The sequence below is a fragment of the Cajanus cajan genome, chromosome 6 (genome assembly GCF_000230855.2).
Source record: "Cajanus cajan strain Asha chromosome 6, NIPB_CcT2T_4, whole genome shotgun sequence".
Classification (NCBI taxonomy): domain Eukaryota; kingdom Viridiplantae; phylum Streptophyta; class Magnoliopsida; order Fabales; family Fabaceae; genus Cajanus; species Cajanus cajan.
Window position 1 is genome coordinate 55352988 of NC_138522.1, and position 16295 is coordinate 55369282.

Here is a 16295-nt window from a genome sequence, read left to right on the forward strand (position 1 = left end):
GGATTTGCTAAGAAAGTCGGGGTAAGATGTCAGTCTCAACTGATAATTGGTCATGTTTCATAATCCATGGTTTGGAAGGATTTTATAACATGTCATACCTCAAACTATATGAAATATCTGAAGTTGGGGTCTATTGGGCTGGGCCTGCCCCAAAAGCCCAATATATATTTACAGCACCTCTGATATATAATATTAATTTTTTCATCTTTATTACATCACATTCACCTTAGGTTTTTTTTTCCTTCATATGACATATCTCTATTTATGTACTGTATAGCTAACATTTTTCTATGGCTATAGAGATGATGGGGGGAATGGAGAACTTGGTGGCAGCAAGTGGGGTTGAGTGGGGTCGTAAGTAGGTATATGGTGGCCCCTTTACTTTTGTGGCAATATTAGGGCTCTTTTATTTGGTTCTTGAGTCTTTGAGGTGCGTCTAGTGCATACCAAAACCAAATAATAGTTGCGTCTTCAGACGGCTATTCCTTTCATCAAAGATAAGAGAATTGCAAAGTAGAGGTCACGAAACAAACAAACAAACAAACTCTCTCATATTAAAAACATGGGTCCACTACTGAAATATATGCACCCTTGACCCCATTGCCCAGTCAAAAATCTCACGTGACACAGTATTCCTTACGCTGCACTGCAGCTGATTTTTTGACTTTTCTCATTTAACCCACCCGACACAGATTACAAATTTAATTAGAACCTTTGATTTCACTTTTTAACATTTTTTTTTAAATACAAAACAAAATCACGTCATATACTCTTCCTATTCAAAAACATTTTATACATACAACGTTACCCATATTTTGAGAATTTTGATCCTTCATACAATGATGATTTTGATGCAACTAGCTAGATCTTAATTATTGCGATTGGTGCGTGAATATATGACTTATGTTTCTATCTATTTCTTCGCACTGACTTTCACCTTTGCGATCATTTCTTTTGGCCTCTTTTTGACGTATACTAACTACACACATAGAATTGTTTAATTAAGTAGGAAATCTATGACCTTTTTCTAAGTGTTTTCTTCTTTTCAAGTCATTTTCTTCAGAAAAGAAATTGGAATTAGAAAAGGGCTAGACAACCATCAGCAAGCAAAGAGCCCCATGATAACAATATTGAAATTGATAGAGCACACATACAAAGGGACCATATGCGGCACTTACAAAATCCCCTTTTATATTATTTATATATCTAGTCACACCCATAAACATCGACAGAGTGAGTTCAGGATCATCAGAGATAGGGGTTTCTATGATGTGATGTATGCCAGTTATCTATTTGGTTAGCTCAAAATCAACGGAATCAAAAATCCATTTGGGGACACCAGTACGTGATTGTACATGTTTTGCAGCTTATTGAAACACTTGGATTAAAAAATTAGTTACCTGTTTGTAACTTAAATTGGGAGATTTTGTGGCAATAATCAATTATTAGTTGTTTAATTACTATATTATGTCATGCATCTCGATTGTTTCTCTAAGGAAACATCATATCCGAAGTAATATTGAATTCCGTGTCACCATCATCATGGTGGTAACATCCACCTTAATTAGGTAACTATAGGATCCTATATATAATGTTTTACTTCTACAAATCATATACAAAGGAACATGCATCCAACTACATAATACAAGTTATAGTTAAATCCAAAGGATGAATTGAACCATCTGAGTTTATTTTTTCTTAATTAACTTCATAGGAAGGTTAAGTGGAGTATTGGATCAGGATCAAGAGTGAGGTTTTGGTTGGATAAGTGGATAGGCCCAATCTGTCTAGCAAGTCTTTTTCCGAGGTTATTCACTATTTCTGAACAACAAAACCAGTTTATTCAGGATATGGGCTATTGGACAGGCCATAGGTGGGCATGGCAGCTACATTGGAGACGGGAAAGGTTCGAATGGGAGATACCGCTGGAGCAGCAATTAATGCAACGACTCTTGGAGTGTAATCCTAGGGCGAGGCAGGTTGACTCATGGTGGTGGTTGGGTGAACCGTCTGGAACTTATACAGTCAGGTCTGCATATAGTGCCATCACCTCTGAAGCTGATGTAGGATCCAATATTGGTGCACCTAGCAGTGTTTGGTCCATCCCGGCACCACCAAAAGCTAAAATTTTTGCTTGGAGAATGATGAGTAGGGGCCTCCCTACGGTGGATAATCTGGCTAGCAGGAGTATTGTCTTATCAGAAAATGATGCACTATGTGTTTTTTGTAAGAGTGATATTGAAACTGATTATCATTTGTTCTGCACCTGCCCGGTGGTTGACAAGGTATGGAAGGTATGTCTGTCGTGGATTAATTGTCCCGCTCCCCTTCCTAGGTGCATTTTGGACCATTTCAACTTCATTCCTGGACCTTTTCACCAAAGTACACAAGCTGTTTATTGGCGTACGGTGTGGCTGGTAACTACTTGGATAGTGTGGAGGACAAGGAATCTATGTAGGTTCAAGGATAGCAGCTTCTGTTTTGATAGTATGGTGAAAGAGATTCAGGTTCACAGTTGGAGGTGGTTGTCATCCTTCACAAAGTCTTTCCGGTATAGTTTTTCACAATGGTGCTGCAATCCTGGTCTATGTTTAACTAGATGAAGGTCTGAGGTGTCTAGGTAGGTGGAAGATAACTAAGATGCAAGTGGGTGTATAATTGATAGGTTGTTCTCAAAACTGGGTAGGATAAATTATAGTTTAATTCGATCAGTTAGAGAGGGAGGGTGGGTGGGGTAGAGTTGCTCATAATAAGGCTGGAGTAGCGAGTTGTGAAGGGTTCACTGTAACAACTACTGAAGTGGGTAATCTTCTTTTTTATTTTTTTATTTTCTCTTCATGGGTTACAGATGTTTGGTTCTATTTGTAAACTTGTCTTTTCTCTTTTGGTACCACTGGTACCTTTCAATGAAATTTTTCTTAGCTGTTCAAAAAAAAAAAAACTTCATCATCTAAATAATCCCACCTAAGGTGATTTTTTTGGGCTTTACACAAGGTAATATATGTGTATTAGCTTTTTTTTTTTTTAAACATTTCTTTAATTAAATTTTTCTAAGAAATCATATTTTACCTTTTCTCAGCTTCTCTCTTTTGAAAAACCAGAAATTTAAATTATGGATAGCTAGGGGGAACTGGGGAAGTAAATAAATTAAATTTTATAAAAGCAAATTACCTTAGAAAAAAATGCCATAGGTTAATATTTTAAAATGGAATTAGTCAAATAATATTTTTAAAATTTTCACAATATTTTTTTAATAAAAGACAATAATCTTGTATAGTTAAATGTGAGTCTCTTTCAATGGGAATTCTTGTTTTCTTGTTTAGACAATGGCAAACATTCACATGAATTATTAACACATATAAAAAATTGTTATAATTAAAATATACACATCTCTAAAAGGTTTCATGACACATTTCAGTTGTTAATTTAAGTAATTACGTAAAATTTTCAACATTTTTTGGTTCTTAAAAATTTGAGAAAGAATAGAAAAAGAAACTAGCGAGTTTTTCTTCTTAAAGAAAAGTGTGATGCATAAATTTCCCCCGTTGAAGAGATTTAAAGAAAAATAGAAAAGACAGAAAACAAGCGCATTCCCGTCTAGATCATGATGTACCTTTTTAAGTACACCCTGAACTATTGAGAGTTCTGACATATGAATATTCACTATCGAGTAACTGAGCATACCCTTTTACTCTGGTTTTTACAAGTGTCCGCGGGAGATCCAATGTGCTTTTACTAGCTGTGAAAACTGAAATCTTGGTTGTTAATGCGAGAACAAAAAGTTGCCATGAGTTTTCACGAAAGAATCCAAGGGAAGTATATATGAAATAAATACTATTGACATTGATCTCTACGAGAATGACATGTTGATTATTAAAAGGCCATTCATAGAAACCTTTATATATATATATAGTATATTAATAGCGCCTACCATTATACACACTGCTTTGCTTTATGGATGGATGATACCCGAGCTAGCTACATGAATGAAATGAATGTCCCCAACTTCGAAATTTTTAGTCCTATTAACATCACAGGCCTTAAATTTGTCACTGCTCATTCTTACACAATAATAGTTACTGATGGTGATTGAAAACTTCTAAAGGCTGAGATGTAGAAAATAGCCGTTGCACTTCAGAATTTTAATAAATATGCTTATTCTGTGTCTTTCCATGCGAATGATGGGGTTACCTCAAACAAGCTGGAAAGGGTTATTACTAATTATTTATTGGGCCGTGCATTTCCTTCTTTGTCCATTTCTTTATACTCTATGGTTATTTCATTTCAATTTCACGCATCTAAGTCAAGCCATCCTTTGGTTGTAGTGAAAAAATTATTGAGAAAGAAATTAGGACAATTAAAGGATTTCATTTTTGGGATAAGAAAACGAGAGAAGGAATAAAATTCTCAAAGAAACAAGTAGAAATATTAATATAAACAATTTTTTCCTATTTTATTTTTTGTTGATCATTATGATATGCTGATGTCTGCTAGTATAGGTCTGATGCATGAGAGCCAAGTTGGGACCACTTATTTAGGGGCTCATGATTCATGGACACATCATACATGCACTTGATTGGGACCCCTTGCTTTTTTAACTCTCTCTTTTCCTTTTCTCTTTTTCCGGTTACACTTTTAATCTGCTAATTTTCACACTGAATGGTAATAGGTAAAGTTTAAGAGATAATAATGCATTTAAAAAATAAAATAGTTTTAAGAGATAATGATTACAAGGAAATACAACTGTAATATTTGTGGAAAATAATTTTGGCAAATGTATTTTCTGCTTTGAAAGCATTAAAGTTGGTGTTATGGTAGTTGGTTCTGCGTTCCTTAGCGATTTAATTGCTTTATCTTCAAACTCAGGCATCCAACCACAAAAAATTCCCAAATAAGTTGATAAGAAAAATATGGAAATTGTGAAAACGACAAGAAGATATTTAATGGAGAAATGAGCAATGAGATCCCTCCACCCGCTTCTTGTCCATCATCATCATCCTCCTTTTTTCTTTTTCTTTTTCTCATTAAACAAACAATTAATTAAGCTTTGCGGAAGGAGACGTTTCCTCGTTTTTCAGCTGTTTGTATCTTCTGACACACCTTGATTGCATTTTCATTATATATTTTTATAGATTTCTCAACACAGAACTGCTCTCTCTCTCTCTCTCTCTCTCCCCAAAAGTTCTTAGTTGCTCATCAAAGGGTGTTTGTTTGCTTGGCTTGTGCATCAAATGATTTGAAAAGAGAGGGTCAAATCAAGGGAAGTTCCCCCTGTTTTGATCTATTCACAGGTACTTCTTTTTCAAAAAAAAAAAAAAAAAAAAAGAAAGATAGCCACTGAGGCATGTTAACTTCATTGTTCTCACAAATTCCCCCAACCCAGAATTTCATATATTAAAAAAACCAATTTTTTAAAAAGAAAATGATGATAAATGTGTGGATAATGAGGTGAACAAAGATGGGCATCTTTTTCCGGAGTCTTTTTTCCTCAACTCCTTTTTTACCCTTTTCAGTTGGAGTGGAATTGCAGCGGATTTGAGTCTGACAGAGAGCTTTCCTCTTTGTAAGTGAAGCGACCGATGAAATCCCAAACATAGATACATCACATATGCACGTTGACAGGTGCGTTAATTTGATGCATCAATTTCTTTCTTCTTTCATCTATTAGCCATAACTGTATTGCTTTGGTGGGTGAGACTAACTGTTCGTGTGCTTGCTTGTAAATCATGTCCCTCTCTCTTTCCATTGTAAATCAATTTCTTCTTTCCCTTGCAGTTCAGGAAACGATCATGAAGCACGTGCGCCTCCCAATTTCCCTCACACCAGGTATATACTATAGCTGTTAGCTTAGCTACCATATCATTTCATTTCATAAACTAATACACACACATATATAAATAATGAATTATCTTATCTTCTCTTCTTTATAAAAGCCTCACACAACTTATATCTCTCCTCTTTCAAGTTTTTCTCGACAACACAAATGACAAAACCATGCACAAAGCCGAACCAAATTCAGATGTAACTTAACAAGTGAAACATGATTTCAAGCATTATTCAGGTTTTTCATCGGTTTTTCCACTTCACTGTTTGTTTCCTCAGGGTTCTTTTGAGAGAGAGCCTACCTAACGAGCATCAATTATTGGGAGTTGCGTTGATGGGTTGATCCACAAATCGTTGCAAGATTCATCGCAGGTACGACACGAATACAACTACATGTGTGTTTTGGTTTATGTTGGGACAAAGGGTTGTGACATGTGAAGTTTGAAAGGCTATTGTAACTAACGTAGTAGTAGTGCTCTCTTTTCAGTGAAGTAACAACCTATTTTACCCCAAACCGATGGCGACATACTTTCATGGTAACTCCGAAATCCAATCAAGTGCCGCCGACGGACTCCAAACACTCGTCCTCATGAACCCCGGCTACATCCACTACTCCGACACGCCGTCGCAGCCGCAACCCTCACACGCCGCGGGAAACCTCGTGTTTCTCAACCCCGCCGCCGTCGCCGGCAACAACAACAACTCCTTCAGCCCTCACGCGCCGCCCTCTCAGACCCAACAATTCGTTGGAATCCCTCTCCCCGCTTCCCAAGACCTCAACAACCACTCCATGCACGCGCACCACGACGTCTCGCCCATGCATGGCTTCATGCCTCGCATGCAGTACAATCACTGGAACGCGCTTGACCCCGCCTCGGCGGCGCGTGATACGTCACGCGCGCAACAGGGGCTTTCCTTGGGGCTGGGGCCGTTCCGGGAGGGTCAGGCGCCGGCCATGTCCGGCGACGACCTGCGCGTGTCCGGCGGGTCGCCGTCTTCGGCTTCTGGGGTTACCAACAACGGTGCTTCCGGCATTCAGAGTGTGCTTTTGAGCTCGAAGTACTTGAAGGCAGCGCATGAGCTTCTAGAAGAGGTTGTGAATGTTAACATTGGGATTGGCTCTGAGTTGGGAAAAAAGACCAAGGTGATGGGAGAATCATCCGCAGCTGGTAGTGGAGATGGTTCAGTTGCTGGGGATGGAAATGGCAAGCGTAGTTCTGAGTTATCAACTGCAGAAAGACAAGAAATTCAGATGAAGAAAGCTAAGTTAATCGGCATGCTTGATGAGGTGTGTGCTTTCCACTTTTTTTTATTTACAACGATAACAAGTTTGGAATCTAAGACGTTGTTCATGCTATCCGATTTTTACCACTAGACTACCCTAGTGATTCATGTGATGTTCACTTGCGTGTATGGTTCCAAATCTCATCAGGTTTTCTACATGTAATGACTTATAAATTCCAAATGTGATTTCTTTCTTCTCAACGGGTTTAGTGTTTTTGGCTTTAGTATTGGTATGGCAACAACATGGGGTGGAAATCATATCATAGATTCAGCCAATATAATGGCAAAGCAAAGGAAGAAGTGTCTACATCTAGTATTGATAGTGTTTTTCTATATGGAGAAGTGTTTATATTTAATACTTAATCGTGTCATGAATAGGATTGTTTTCAAAGGAAAATACTTGTGCCAGACTAAAAAGAATGTAATCTAATGATTATTAAATGGAAAATTTTCAAGATTATGAAGGACTAATGGTCTTAAATTGCATGGATGTGGTTGCTTGGAATTAATTAGTGAAATATTTGTGATAGTTGAATTAATGGATAGTTTACTGATGTGGTTTTCTTTGGATGAAGGTGGAGCAAAGGTACAGGCAGTACCACCAACAGATGGAGATTGTGGTGTCTTCGTTTGAGCAAGCTGCGGGGATTGGTTCTGCGAGGACATACACTGCTCTTGCATTGCAAACAATCTCGAAGCAGTTTCGGTGTTTGAAAGATGCGATTGCAGGGCAGGTTCGTGCTGCTAATAAGAGCTTAGGAGAAGATGACTGCTTTGGAGGCAAAATAGAAGGTTCTAGGCTCAAATATGTGGACCATCATCTTCGGCAACAGAGAGCTCTCCAACAATTGGGAATGATCCAGCACAACGCTTGGAGACCCCAGAGAGGATTGCCTGAAAGATCCGTTTCTGTTCTTCGTGCTTGGCTCTTCGAACACTTCCTCCACCCGTAAGCACACTTAAATTGTTGGTGTTCAATGAGTATGTCGAGTTGCATATATATATATATATATATATATATATATATATATATATATATATATATATATATATATATATATATATATATAAGTGAGAAAGACCCATGAACATGATGTGGTGTCAAATTTGTGTGATTTGCTTGTGATCCATTATTATAGTTGTATTTTTTCATTTTATCCTCTTATTCTATACTCATGTTAAGAGATTACAAGGCTTACAACATTCCTTTAAACACATTTTTAATGTTGACTATTAATTGCTTCAAAGATTATGCACATTGTGCTGAAATAACTGAGTTTGGTTCCAGATATCCCAAGGATTCGGACAAGCACATGCTCGCAAAACAAACGGGGCTAACTAGGAGCCAGGTAATTAGACTGATCGTAATTTACTTTTTCATTTGATGTATTGTTCTTCTTCTAAATAAACTTTGGCTTAACAGGTTTCGAATTGGTTTATTAATGCTCGAGTTCGGCTTTGGAAGCCAATGGTGGAGGAAATGTACTTGGAGGAGATGAAGGAGCATGAACAGAATGGTTCTGAGGACAAATCAAGCAAGAGCAATGAAGATTCTGGTATGAAAATGGGAGCTCCACAAGAGAAAGGTCCTTCCAATGAAACCGAGGCTATAAGTTTCAATCCCAAACAAGAGGTTTCTAAGAGCCAGAACACTGCTATGGTTTCAGTTTCTAGACCACCGACATCCCCGATTGGTGGGAATGTGAGAAACCAATCAGGATTCAGCTTCATGGGGTCATCAGAGCTAGAAGGGATCGCACAAGGAAGTCCCAAGAAAGCAAGGAACCATGAGATGATGCATTCCCCAAATAGTGTCCCTTCAATTAACATGGATGTGAAGCCCAATGAGGGAAGCAATGAGCAACTCTCAATGAAATTTGGAGATGAAAGGCAAGGCAGAAACGGGTCCTCCTTCATGGGAAACCAAACAAACTTCATTGGTGGCTTTGGACAGTATCCAATTGGTGATATTGGAAGGTTTGATGCAGAGCAGTTTACACCAACACCAAGGTTTACAGGTAATGGTGTTTCCCTCACTCTTGGTCTTGACTCATTACCAGGAACACATCAAACGTTTCTCCCAAACCAAAACATTCAACTAGGAAGAAGCTTGGACATTGGTGAACCACATGAGTTTGGTGCCATAAACACTTCCTCTCCTCACTCTACAGCTGCTTATGAGAGTATCAGCATGCAAAACCCAAAGAGGTTTGCTGCACAATTGTTGCCAGACTTTGTTACCTAAATAAGACATTGAAACTAAGGTGAGCAATGTGGTAGCACACTGCTAGTGCTCGTTGTTTCTGAGTCGCTCACAATTTCTTCATAGTCCCCTGCTTATGTGGGGAGTGATGAAAAATTGTAGTGTAAAGAAAGAAGGAATTTTACTTTAGTATAGGTTTATACCCTGCATAGAACCATTTGAGTTCTTAGATAGCTTAGGATTTGAAAGTATATGGTTGAGGTTGTATATTATTTTTGTAAGTTCTGAAGGTGGGATAGATGGATTGTTGTCATAAATTTTAATTTGGTAAAAGATACCAATATATCTTCGATTGAAAATATATGTTGTGGTGTTTTACATATCCTCCACTGCAGAGACCAGAACCAATTACGATTTAATTTTTTTAAGTGTGATGGTCATTCTTCTATGATTGCATATTTGAAGCCAAAAAATAATCTACATACCTCTTGAATCGTTTTTCCTTGATAGGAACTGCCATTCTTCACACGTACCGGGTGGGAAACTAGTTTACTTAAACTCCTGAATTAGTAATTGAAATTGTTCAAAGACCTTAAATGTCGATTAACATTATATCTTTTAGAGATTGATTTATTTATTTGAAAACTTTTTAACAAGTTCGGAGGCGAATTATAATCATTCAGTCAGATAAAAAAAGGTTTGTTTAATTTGAACTAACTCTGTATATAGATTGCTAAACAAGAATCAATAACCCTCTATGGTACCACGAAAATAAGATTTTACAATTGTGTAATATTTTTTCAAATAAATATAACTGATGGTAACTCTGTTAAACAAGTTGAACTGATAGATTATTTTAGCTTCTATGCATCGGTTAAATTGTCGTAAATATGTTAGGAAAAGCTGTGTAAATCAAGCGATATTCTTTTGATTAATATTGCAGTTTTTGGCCCATGGCATGATAATTCGTAGGTTCAAGTTGTTGCCAAAATTTTTCTACTTTTCTGGTTCTAAAACCCATAACTGATAGTTGGCATGACAATTTAAATCAAACATGCACAAGACACTCATATGATGATTGTCCGAAATTGGTACAGGATGGCTACACGGTTCGAACACGCATTGAATACACATAAATTGGTTTTGACCAAACTTTATGTACCATACCATCTCAATCAACTCTCTCTCTCTAGTAAATTACACCAGTACAGTACATTAGAGCCTTTTTTTTATTAATACATTTATAATTTAATTGCACCTTTTATTGACAAAGTTATACAATTTTGTAAATTTTGCTTTTAAAGAACTTCTTTGAATTTTTCCCCGCAATTTTTATCCCCCAAATTACAAAATATTGGAAATTTTGCTCCATATATTTAAATGGACACAATTAAGACAATTTTGTAACTATTAAATTATGTCTTGGTGTCTCTCTTATTTAATAATGCCTCACATGATGAGACATTAGAAAATCCCAATAATTTTAGTATGTGAGCTTGCATCTAAATTAAACTTTTAAGTAATAATTATTTTTCTTAATAGTGGCGTAGGACATTACTTTAACATTATAGACATCGTACTCCCTTCTGCATGTGTTTTACTTTATTTTTGTCACTAAATAAATAAATAAATAAATTCATCAAAAGTATATTCATTTTACAAGTCAACTAAAAATATCATTTTATAGACTCTTGGATTTTTTTTTTTGTCTTATTTTTCATTAAAATCATGCACATAGATTCATTAAATATGAATTTATCATGTATCTCATTTGCAACTAATCTTTCCTTTAATTGATCTAGGGTTACATTAGACTTATACTTCATAGTTATATTCACCTACATCATACTTCCTTCTTGTTTGTTAATGATATTCTAGTTATGTTTTTTTTTCTTCAATTCTCTCATCTTTTAATTTATGGCTTGAACCCAATTTTCACCTTTCAAAACTTCTTAAATTGAGCTAGGTATGATTGCATCAATGATAACAATAAAACTCTCATGTTGTGTAATGAGATGTCTAGTACAAACAAATTAAGAAATAGAATATTTACCTTCGACTTAGATGGTCGAGCTTATTGTGAAATAAGATAAAGGTTTCTCTTGCATCTAATACTTATTACCATATAATTGATTTTTCTCACCTACTTCATATGGTTGGCTTCTTAAGTGGCAATTTATTTTCAAGTGTCCTCTTAAACATCCTATAAAGTGAGAAAAAAGTAATGACTCGACAACAAACTCAATTTCTATACTAATATTCTTCTAAAATTAATAACAGACATAAAATGACTAATTTCATAAAAGATGACATCCATAAAGATAGAAACGATGGCTCTAAGAGTGATACCAATTGTACCCCTTTTTTATTTGAGGGACAACCAATAAAAAAAATACTTGACAACTTTTGGATCTAACTTACCACAATGTTGACTATGAGAATTAGCAAAAGTAGCACACCCAAAGACACATTAATTGAAGGCTTGACATAAGAGAAGAAAAGGGAAAAACTATGATGAATTAATATCATGTAAAACATGAATAGGCAACTTGTTAATTAGATATGTGACAATCAAAACAACTTCTCCTTAGTAGATGTTAAGATCCAACAATTGAAAAAGAAAAGCTCTAACAACTTTAAGGAGATGATAATTCTTTCTTTTTGTATCACCATTTTGTTGGAGTCTTTAGACATGTTAGCTCATGAATAATGTCATTATCTATAAGAAACTTGAAAAATATTATATTGACACATTATGTACTATTGTTAGACCAAAATCTCTTAATAGACCTTTCAAATTGATTTTAACAAGATAAAAGAAATCAACAAATATTTCACAAACTTCAAATTTAATTTTCATAAGATATGTATTTATTTCGTGAGTGAGAATAATCATTGATGTCACCAATCACTTAATCCTAGATAGACAATAACTAGCCCCTCCACATAACTATTAACAAGATCGAAAAATGCAAGACTTATTAATACTTAGAGGAAATGTTGGACGATGTTGTTTTGAAAATTGACAAAAATCATAGCGAAAAGACTACTAACTCTTATAAAAACAATAAGAAATAAAGAGTTAGGCGTACTAAAGGAAGGGTGGATATCCAAAATACTTGTGGTAAAGCTAGATTTGAGAAGATGCTCAAGTCTTGGAGTTTGCTTATTGATTAGAAGACAACATCTTGTTGTACCACCATAAGTCTTTTAGTGTATTTGCATTCACATATATGATGTAATTTTTCATGTTCAAGCAATAAATACTAGTTTTCATGTAAATCAAACATTTGGACGTGGAGAAAAAGAAAAAAGAAATTGTGTTAAAAATTTGATAACAAACATACACTTCATCTGTTGCAAAAAATATAACCCATTGCTCTTTGCCAAGTCCAATTGTCTTCCTCGTGACAAGATCCTAAAAGACACAATAAACGCATGTTGTAAGTTTGTGTGTAGATATAAAATTATTATCCAGATAAAGGACTTGGTGCAATGACATGGACCGTAGGAGTTGGATGTTGTCGATCAAACAATATGGACGTGATGTTCATTAGCAACAGTGATGAAGAGTGTGAAGAAATCAAATAATCAATTATATATACTGCTTCCATGTCAAAGTAACCCATGCTAGTTTTCACAAATTATTATCAACCGAGATCAAGATCACCTTCGCCTTTTAGGCTCGGCGAGATATGACCCATATGACCGAGTTCAAGCCTATATATTTTGACTGCCTTCGCCTCTTAAGCTTGACACTTGAGGGGCTATGACCCACATAATTGGAGACCAATCAACTTATTACATTGAACTGGGTTAAAAGGCAACCTACTATCAATAACATAATTGTTCTCTTCATAACGAGTCTTAATTACTAATTTATTTTCCATTACAACCCTTATGAGTATTTGTGCGTGAATGAATGTCTATCGACAGGATTTGGGAAATGAAATTGTTTTGCAGGTTACTCGAATTCTATCCTCACTCAAACTGCTCTCAATTTCCATTTTATCTTTTCCTTCATTGATTCCTATGTTAACAAACCAAACTGTACGAACCATCTAGAGCTACATCTCCATGTAATTAGAAATGTCCTGACAAAATCATTGTCAATTAATATAATATGATTTTGCATCCTATGAAATCAGTTATTTCAAAATACATCCTTTACAGTTCACAGTTGGAAACTACAACATTTTACAAACTTCTCAGCATAATTTACATTTGATTGATGGGACATGGAGATTTTAAATGCCTCCTACAAAATTTTTCATTCAGGTGCAAAAAAGAGATGATCTCTTCCCAATGCCTTGACAAGATGGATTAGTAATCTAATATAAAGAAACATAATTTGTGAAAGCATCAAAATGAATTGATCATGACATGTTCATCGTCATGACATGTTCATCCCCAGGCAATGATAGTCTCCTCTTGGCAACTTTGGACCTATAACACCATACTTCAAATGCCTCAGTTAAGTCTGGATACTGCATATACTCGTTATCCAGCCACTCAGTTAAAACATCTGCCTGATCTCCCGATGGCAATGCAAGAATGATAGAGACAAAAGTGGATTCTAAGGATTGCCACAATTCGCCATCTATTTTAAGCAGCATGGCATTTACACAATCCATTGTGACAGAATCAATCAATGGTTTTGTAACCCTCACAAATGGAAGCCACACTTTCAAAACCTTAAGGCGTTTTGCAGTTGGCAATACAACAGTACCATACCCAATTGCCTCTAAAACCTTTGATGTCACCTCAATAGCCCGTAACTTTATCTCAAGGACTTCAGTTGTAGAATTTCCTTGTTCAAGAACCTTGACAATCTTTTCTGATGCATCAAACCAATATTCAACAAATTCTCTCATTATTTCCAACTTAGTTAGTATTTGACAAACCCATGACAAATCAGCCAAATAGGATTGAAACAACATAATATTTCCAGCCTCAAAGAGTGATTCAGTGGTGGAACCACAGTATAAAGCTATTAATGAGTCGTTAAACCGTGAAAATAGTCTGTTTACACATTCTTTTACCTCATGTTTTATGTTGTCATCAGCTGTCAATAAAGGGGCATCATCATCTTCAGTTAGCATGTACTCAAGTTGCTCTTGTGCCGATGATTTAAGATCATTCATTTGTTGGGGTGGAGATGATGTAGCAAAGCGGATGGCAGAGACAAAGATGTTTATGATAGCAGACTGGTTAACTGGTTGAAGTCTAGCTAGGATAGGCTCGGCTGGTAATCCCATTCGAGGTACAATTTTCAATATCTCTTCCTCCTCAGCCTCTTCCCATGTGACCGCTTCTAAGTAGTTCACACAAGCAGTAATAATCTGTGGGCATCCAAGCTCAACCGCAACCTGGAGAATGCCTAAGGCATTTCTAACACCATGCCACAAATCATCAACTGAATCATCTATGACAATGTATAGAAGGCGAATAAGATTTACATGGTAATCGAAATTCGATTCCTGACAATAGACATCAACACAGTTGCGCGAATCAAGAATCTGACAAGTTGGCCAGTTCTCAGATAACCTGTCAGCAAAATACTTGCAGTTCTTTACAAGAATCTCAGAATGACAATATAGCCAGTCATCTCGACCTTCCTGAGTCCGTAACCTCACAACAACGTCACTACTTGATCTATCACCAATCACACAAGCAATATTTTCTTCTTTATCCTGGATGAAAAAGGAAAATGTAATTACTAATGTTACTAATAACAGATAATGGAGATTCTGACATCATACATTTAGGAGGTAATAATTGAAATCTGGGAGAGATGAACTCAGTCATCGACTATTATCAAGGTTTTTAAGGTGTCCAAAACCGCAATTGAGGCTGCATTGGACACACTTGTCCATTATTTCCCACAATCTCAAAGATCACAATTGCGACTGCTATTTAAAACCTTGAATATTGTTAATGTTGATGATGGAGGGACTCCAATTTACAAACATTAATATAGCTAGGCAGCCAATATATGAAAGAAGAGTACCTAAAAACCTAATTTTTAATTTATTTAATTTTAAAGCTTCATAAAGTCATATTAATAGCGGTGAAATTTGATGATGGTATAAAAGAGAAGGGGAAAGAAACTTACAATAGGCTCCATTTCCATTACTGGGAAGCAAGATTTCTACACCTGCAATGACAAAACAGTTTGAAGGAGTGAAAAGCACGTGAGTAAAACATGGAAGAGGCATGGGATCTTGAGTTGTGGCAACAGTTAATGAAATGGAGACAAAAGTGAAAGAAGATGAAATCGGAAACAAGTACCGAATCTTCCATGTGAGTGGAAAGTGAAAACCCTGAGATTGAGGCTGAGGAACCAACGGAAGAAGCAAACCAATGAATCCAACTCACATTCTCGTACGGTCCTGTCCTATTACCGATTACTTCTTCTTATCGACTTTAAACGCATCGTTGCGTTGTTTGTGTTGTGTTGTGTTCCTTTTTTTTTTATATATATATATTTTTTTTCTTTCGCAACTTGCCAACTTGCCATGGATACTCTCTATCTATCATGATTCTGTGATCATTCATAAGAACAATTAAATGTATGTAGACTTAGTTAATTTTTTTTCTATTTTTAAAAGGTCATCAAAATATTTAAATTACATGTACATGGACTTAGTTAATTTATCATACTTTTAAAAAGTCATCTAATTATACAGTGTAGATAAATGTTTTTAAGATAAATTTATCCTTTAAAGTTTTAAGTTTTGAAAGAGAAACAAAATTAATTAATAAATAAATATATAAACAGAGATAAAATAATGACAGTTAAAGATGGTTGTAACACAAATATTTTACTTTTTTTTTATGAATGGGTTATATTTTACTTAATCATAGCAATAATGTATAAAATATATTTTTTTTTATGTTAAAGCAAAAGAGAGTATAAAAAATGTGAAATTTTGAGGAGAAGGAATGTTTCTATCTTTATTTCTAATTTATACTATAGGAGAAA

General features: G+C 35.6%; 3 protein-coding genes across 4 annotated transcripts; 2 read left to right on the plus strand and 1 right to left on the minus strand.

The window, feature by feature from the left end:
- The first annotated feature begins 1850 nt into the window (after window positions 1-1850).
- LOC145958777 (uncharacterized) lies at window positions 1851-2603 on the plus strand. Its single transcript, XM_083076320.1, has one exon. The coding sequence runs from the start codon at window positions 1851-1853 to the stop codon at window positions 2601-2603; it is 753 nt and encodes a 250-aa protein (XP_082932446.1).
- A 2356-nt stretch (window positions 2604-4959) lies between these two features.
- Window positions 4960-9671, plus strand: LOC109807865 (BEL1-like homeodomain protein 1). 2 transcript variants are annotated; one of them, XM_020370549.3, is made up of 8 exons: window positions 4960-5291; window positions 5514-5622; window positions 5776-5826; window positions 6103-6195; window positions 6297-7111; window positions 7683-8056; window positions 8396-8456; window positions 8531-9671. In XM_020370549.3, exons 5-8 carry the CDS (start codon window positions 6341-6343, stop codon window positions 9350-9352), a joined length of 2028 nt encoding a protein of 675 aa, XP_020226138.1. In that variant the 5' UTR covers window positions 4960-5291; window positions 5514-5622; window positions 5776-5826; window positions 6103-6195; window positions 6297-6340; the 3' UTR covers window positions 9353-9671. The 2 variants fall into 2 exon arrangements, with proteins under 2 accessions (XP_020226138.1, XP_020226137.1); XM_020370548.3 differs by having other exon boundaries at window positions 4962-5291; window positions 6311-7111.
- Window positions 9672-13416: 3745 nt separating this feature from the next.
- On the minus strand, window positions 13417-15778 carry LOC109807249 (BTB/POZ domain-containing protein). The gene is made up of 3 exons (XM_020369768.3): window positions 15602-15778; window positions 15426-15467; window positions 13417-15003 (listed from the first exon to the last, which is right to left on the minus strand). The coding sequence occupies exons 2-3, from the start codon at window positions 15441-15443 to the stop codon at window positions 13687-13689; spliced, it is 1335 nt and encodes a 444-aa protein (XP_020225357.1). The 5' UTR covers window positions 15444-15467; window positions 15602-15778; the 3' UTR covers window positions 13417-13686.
- Between the last annotated feature and the right edge of the window lie 517 nt (window positions 15779-16295).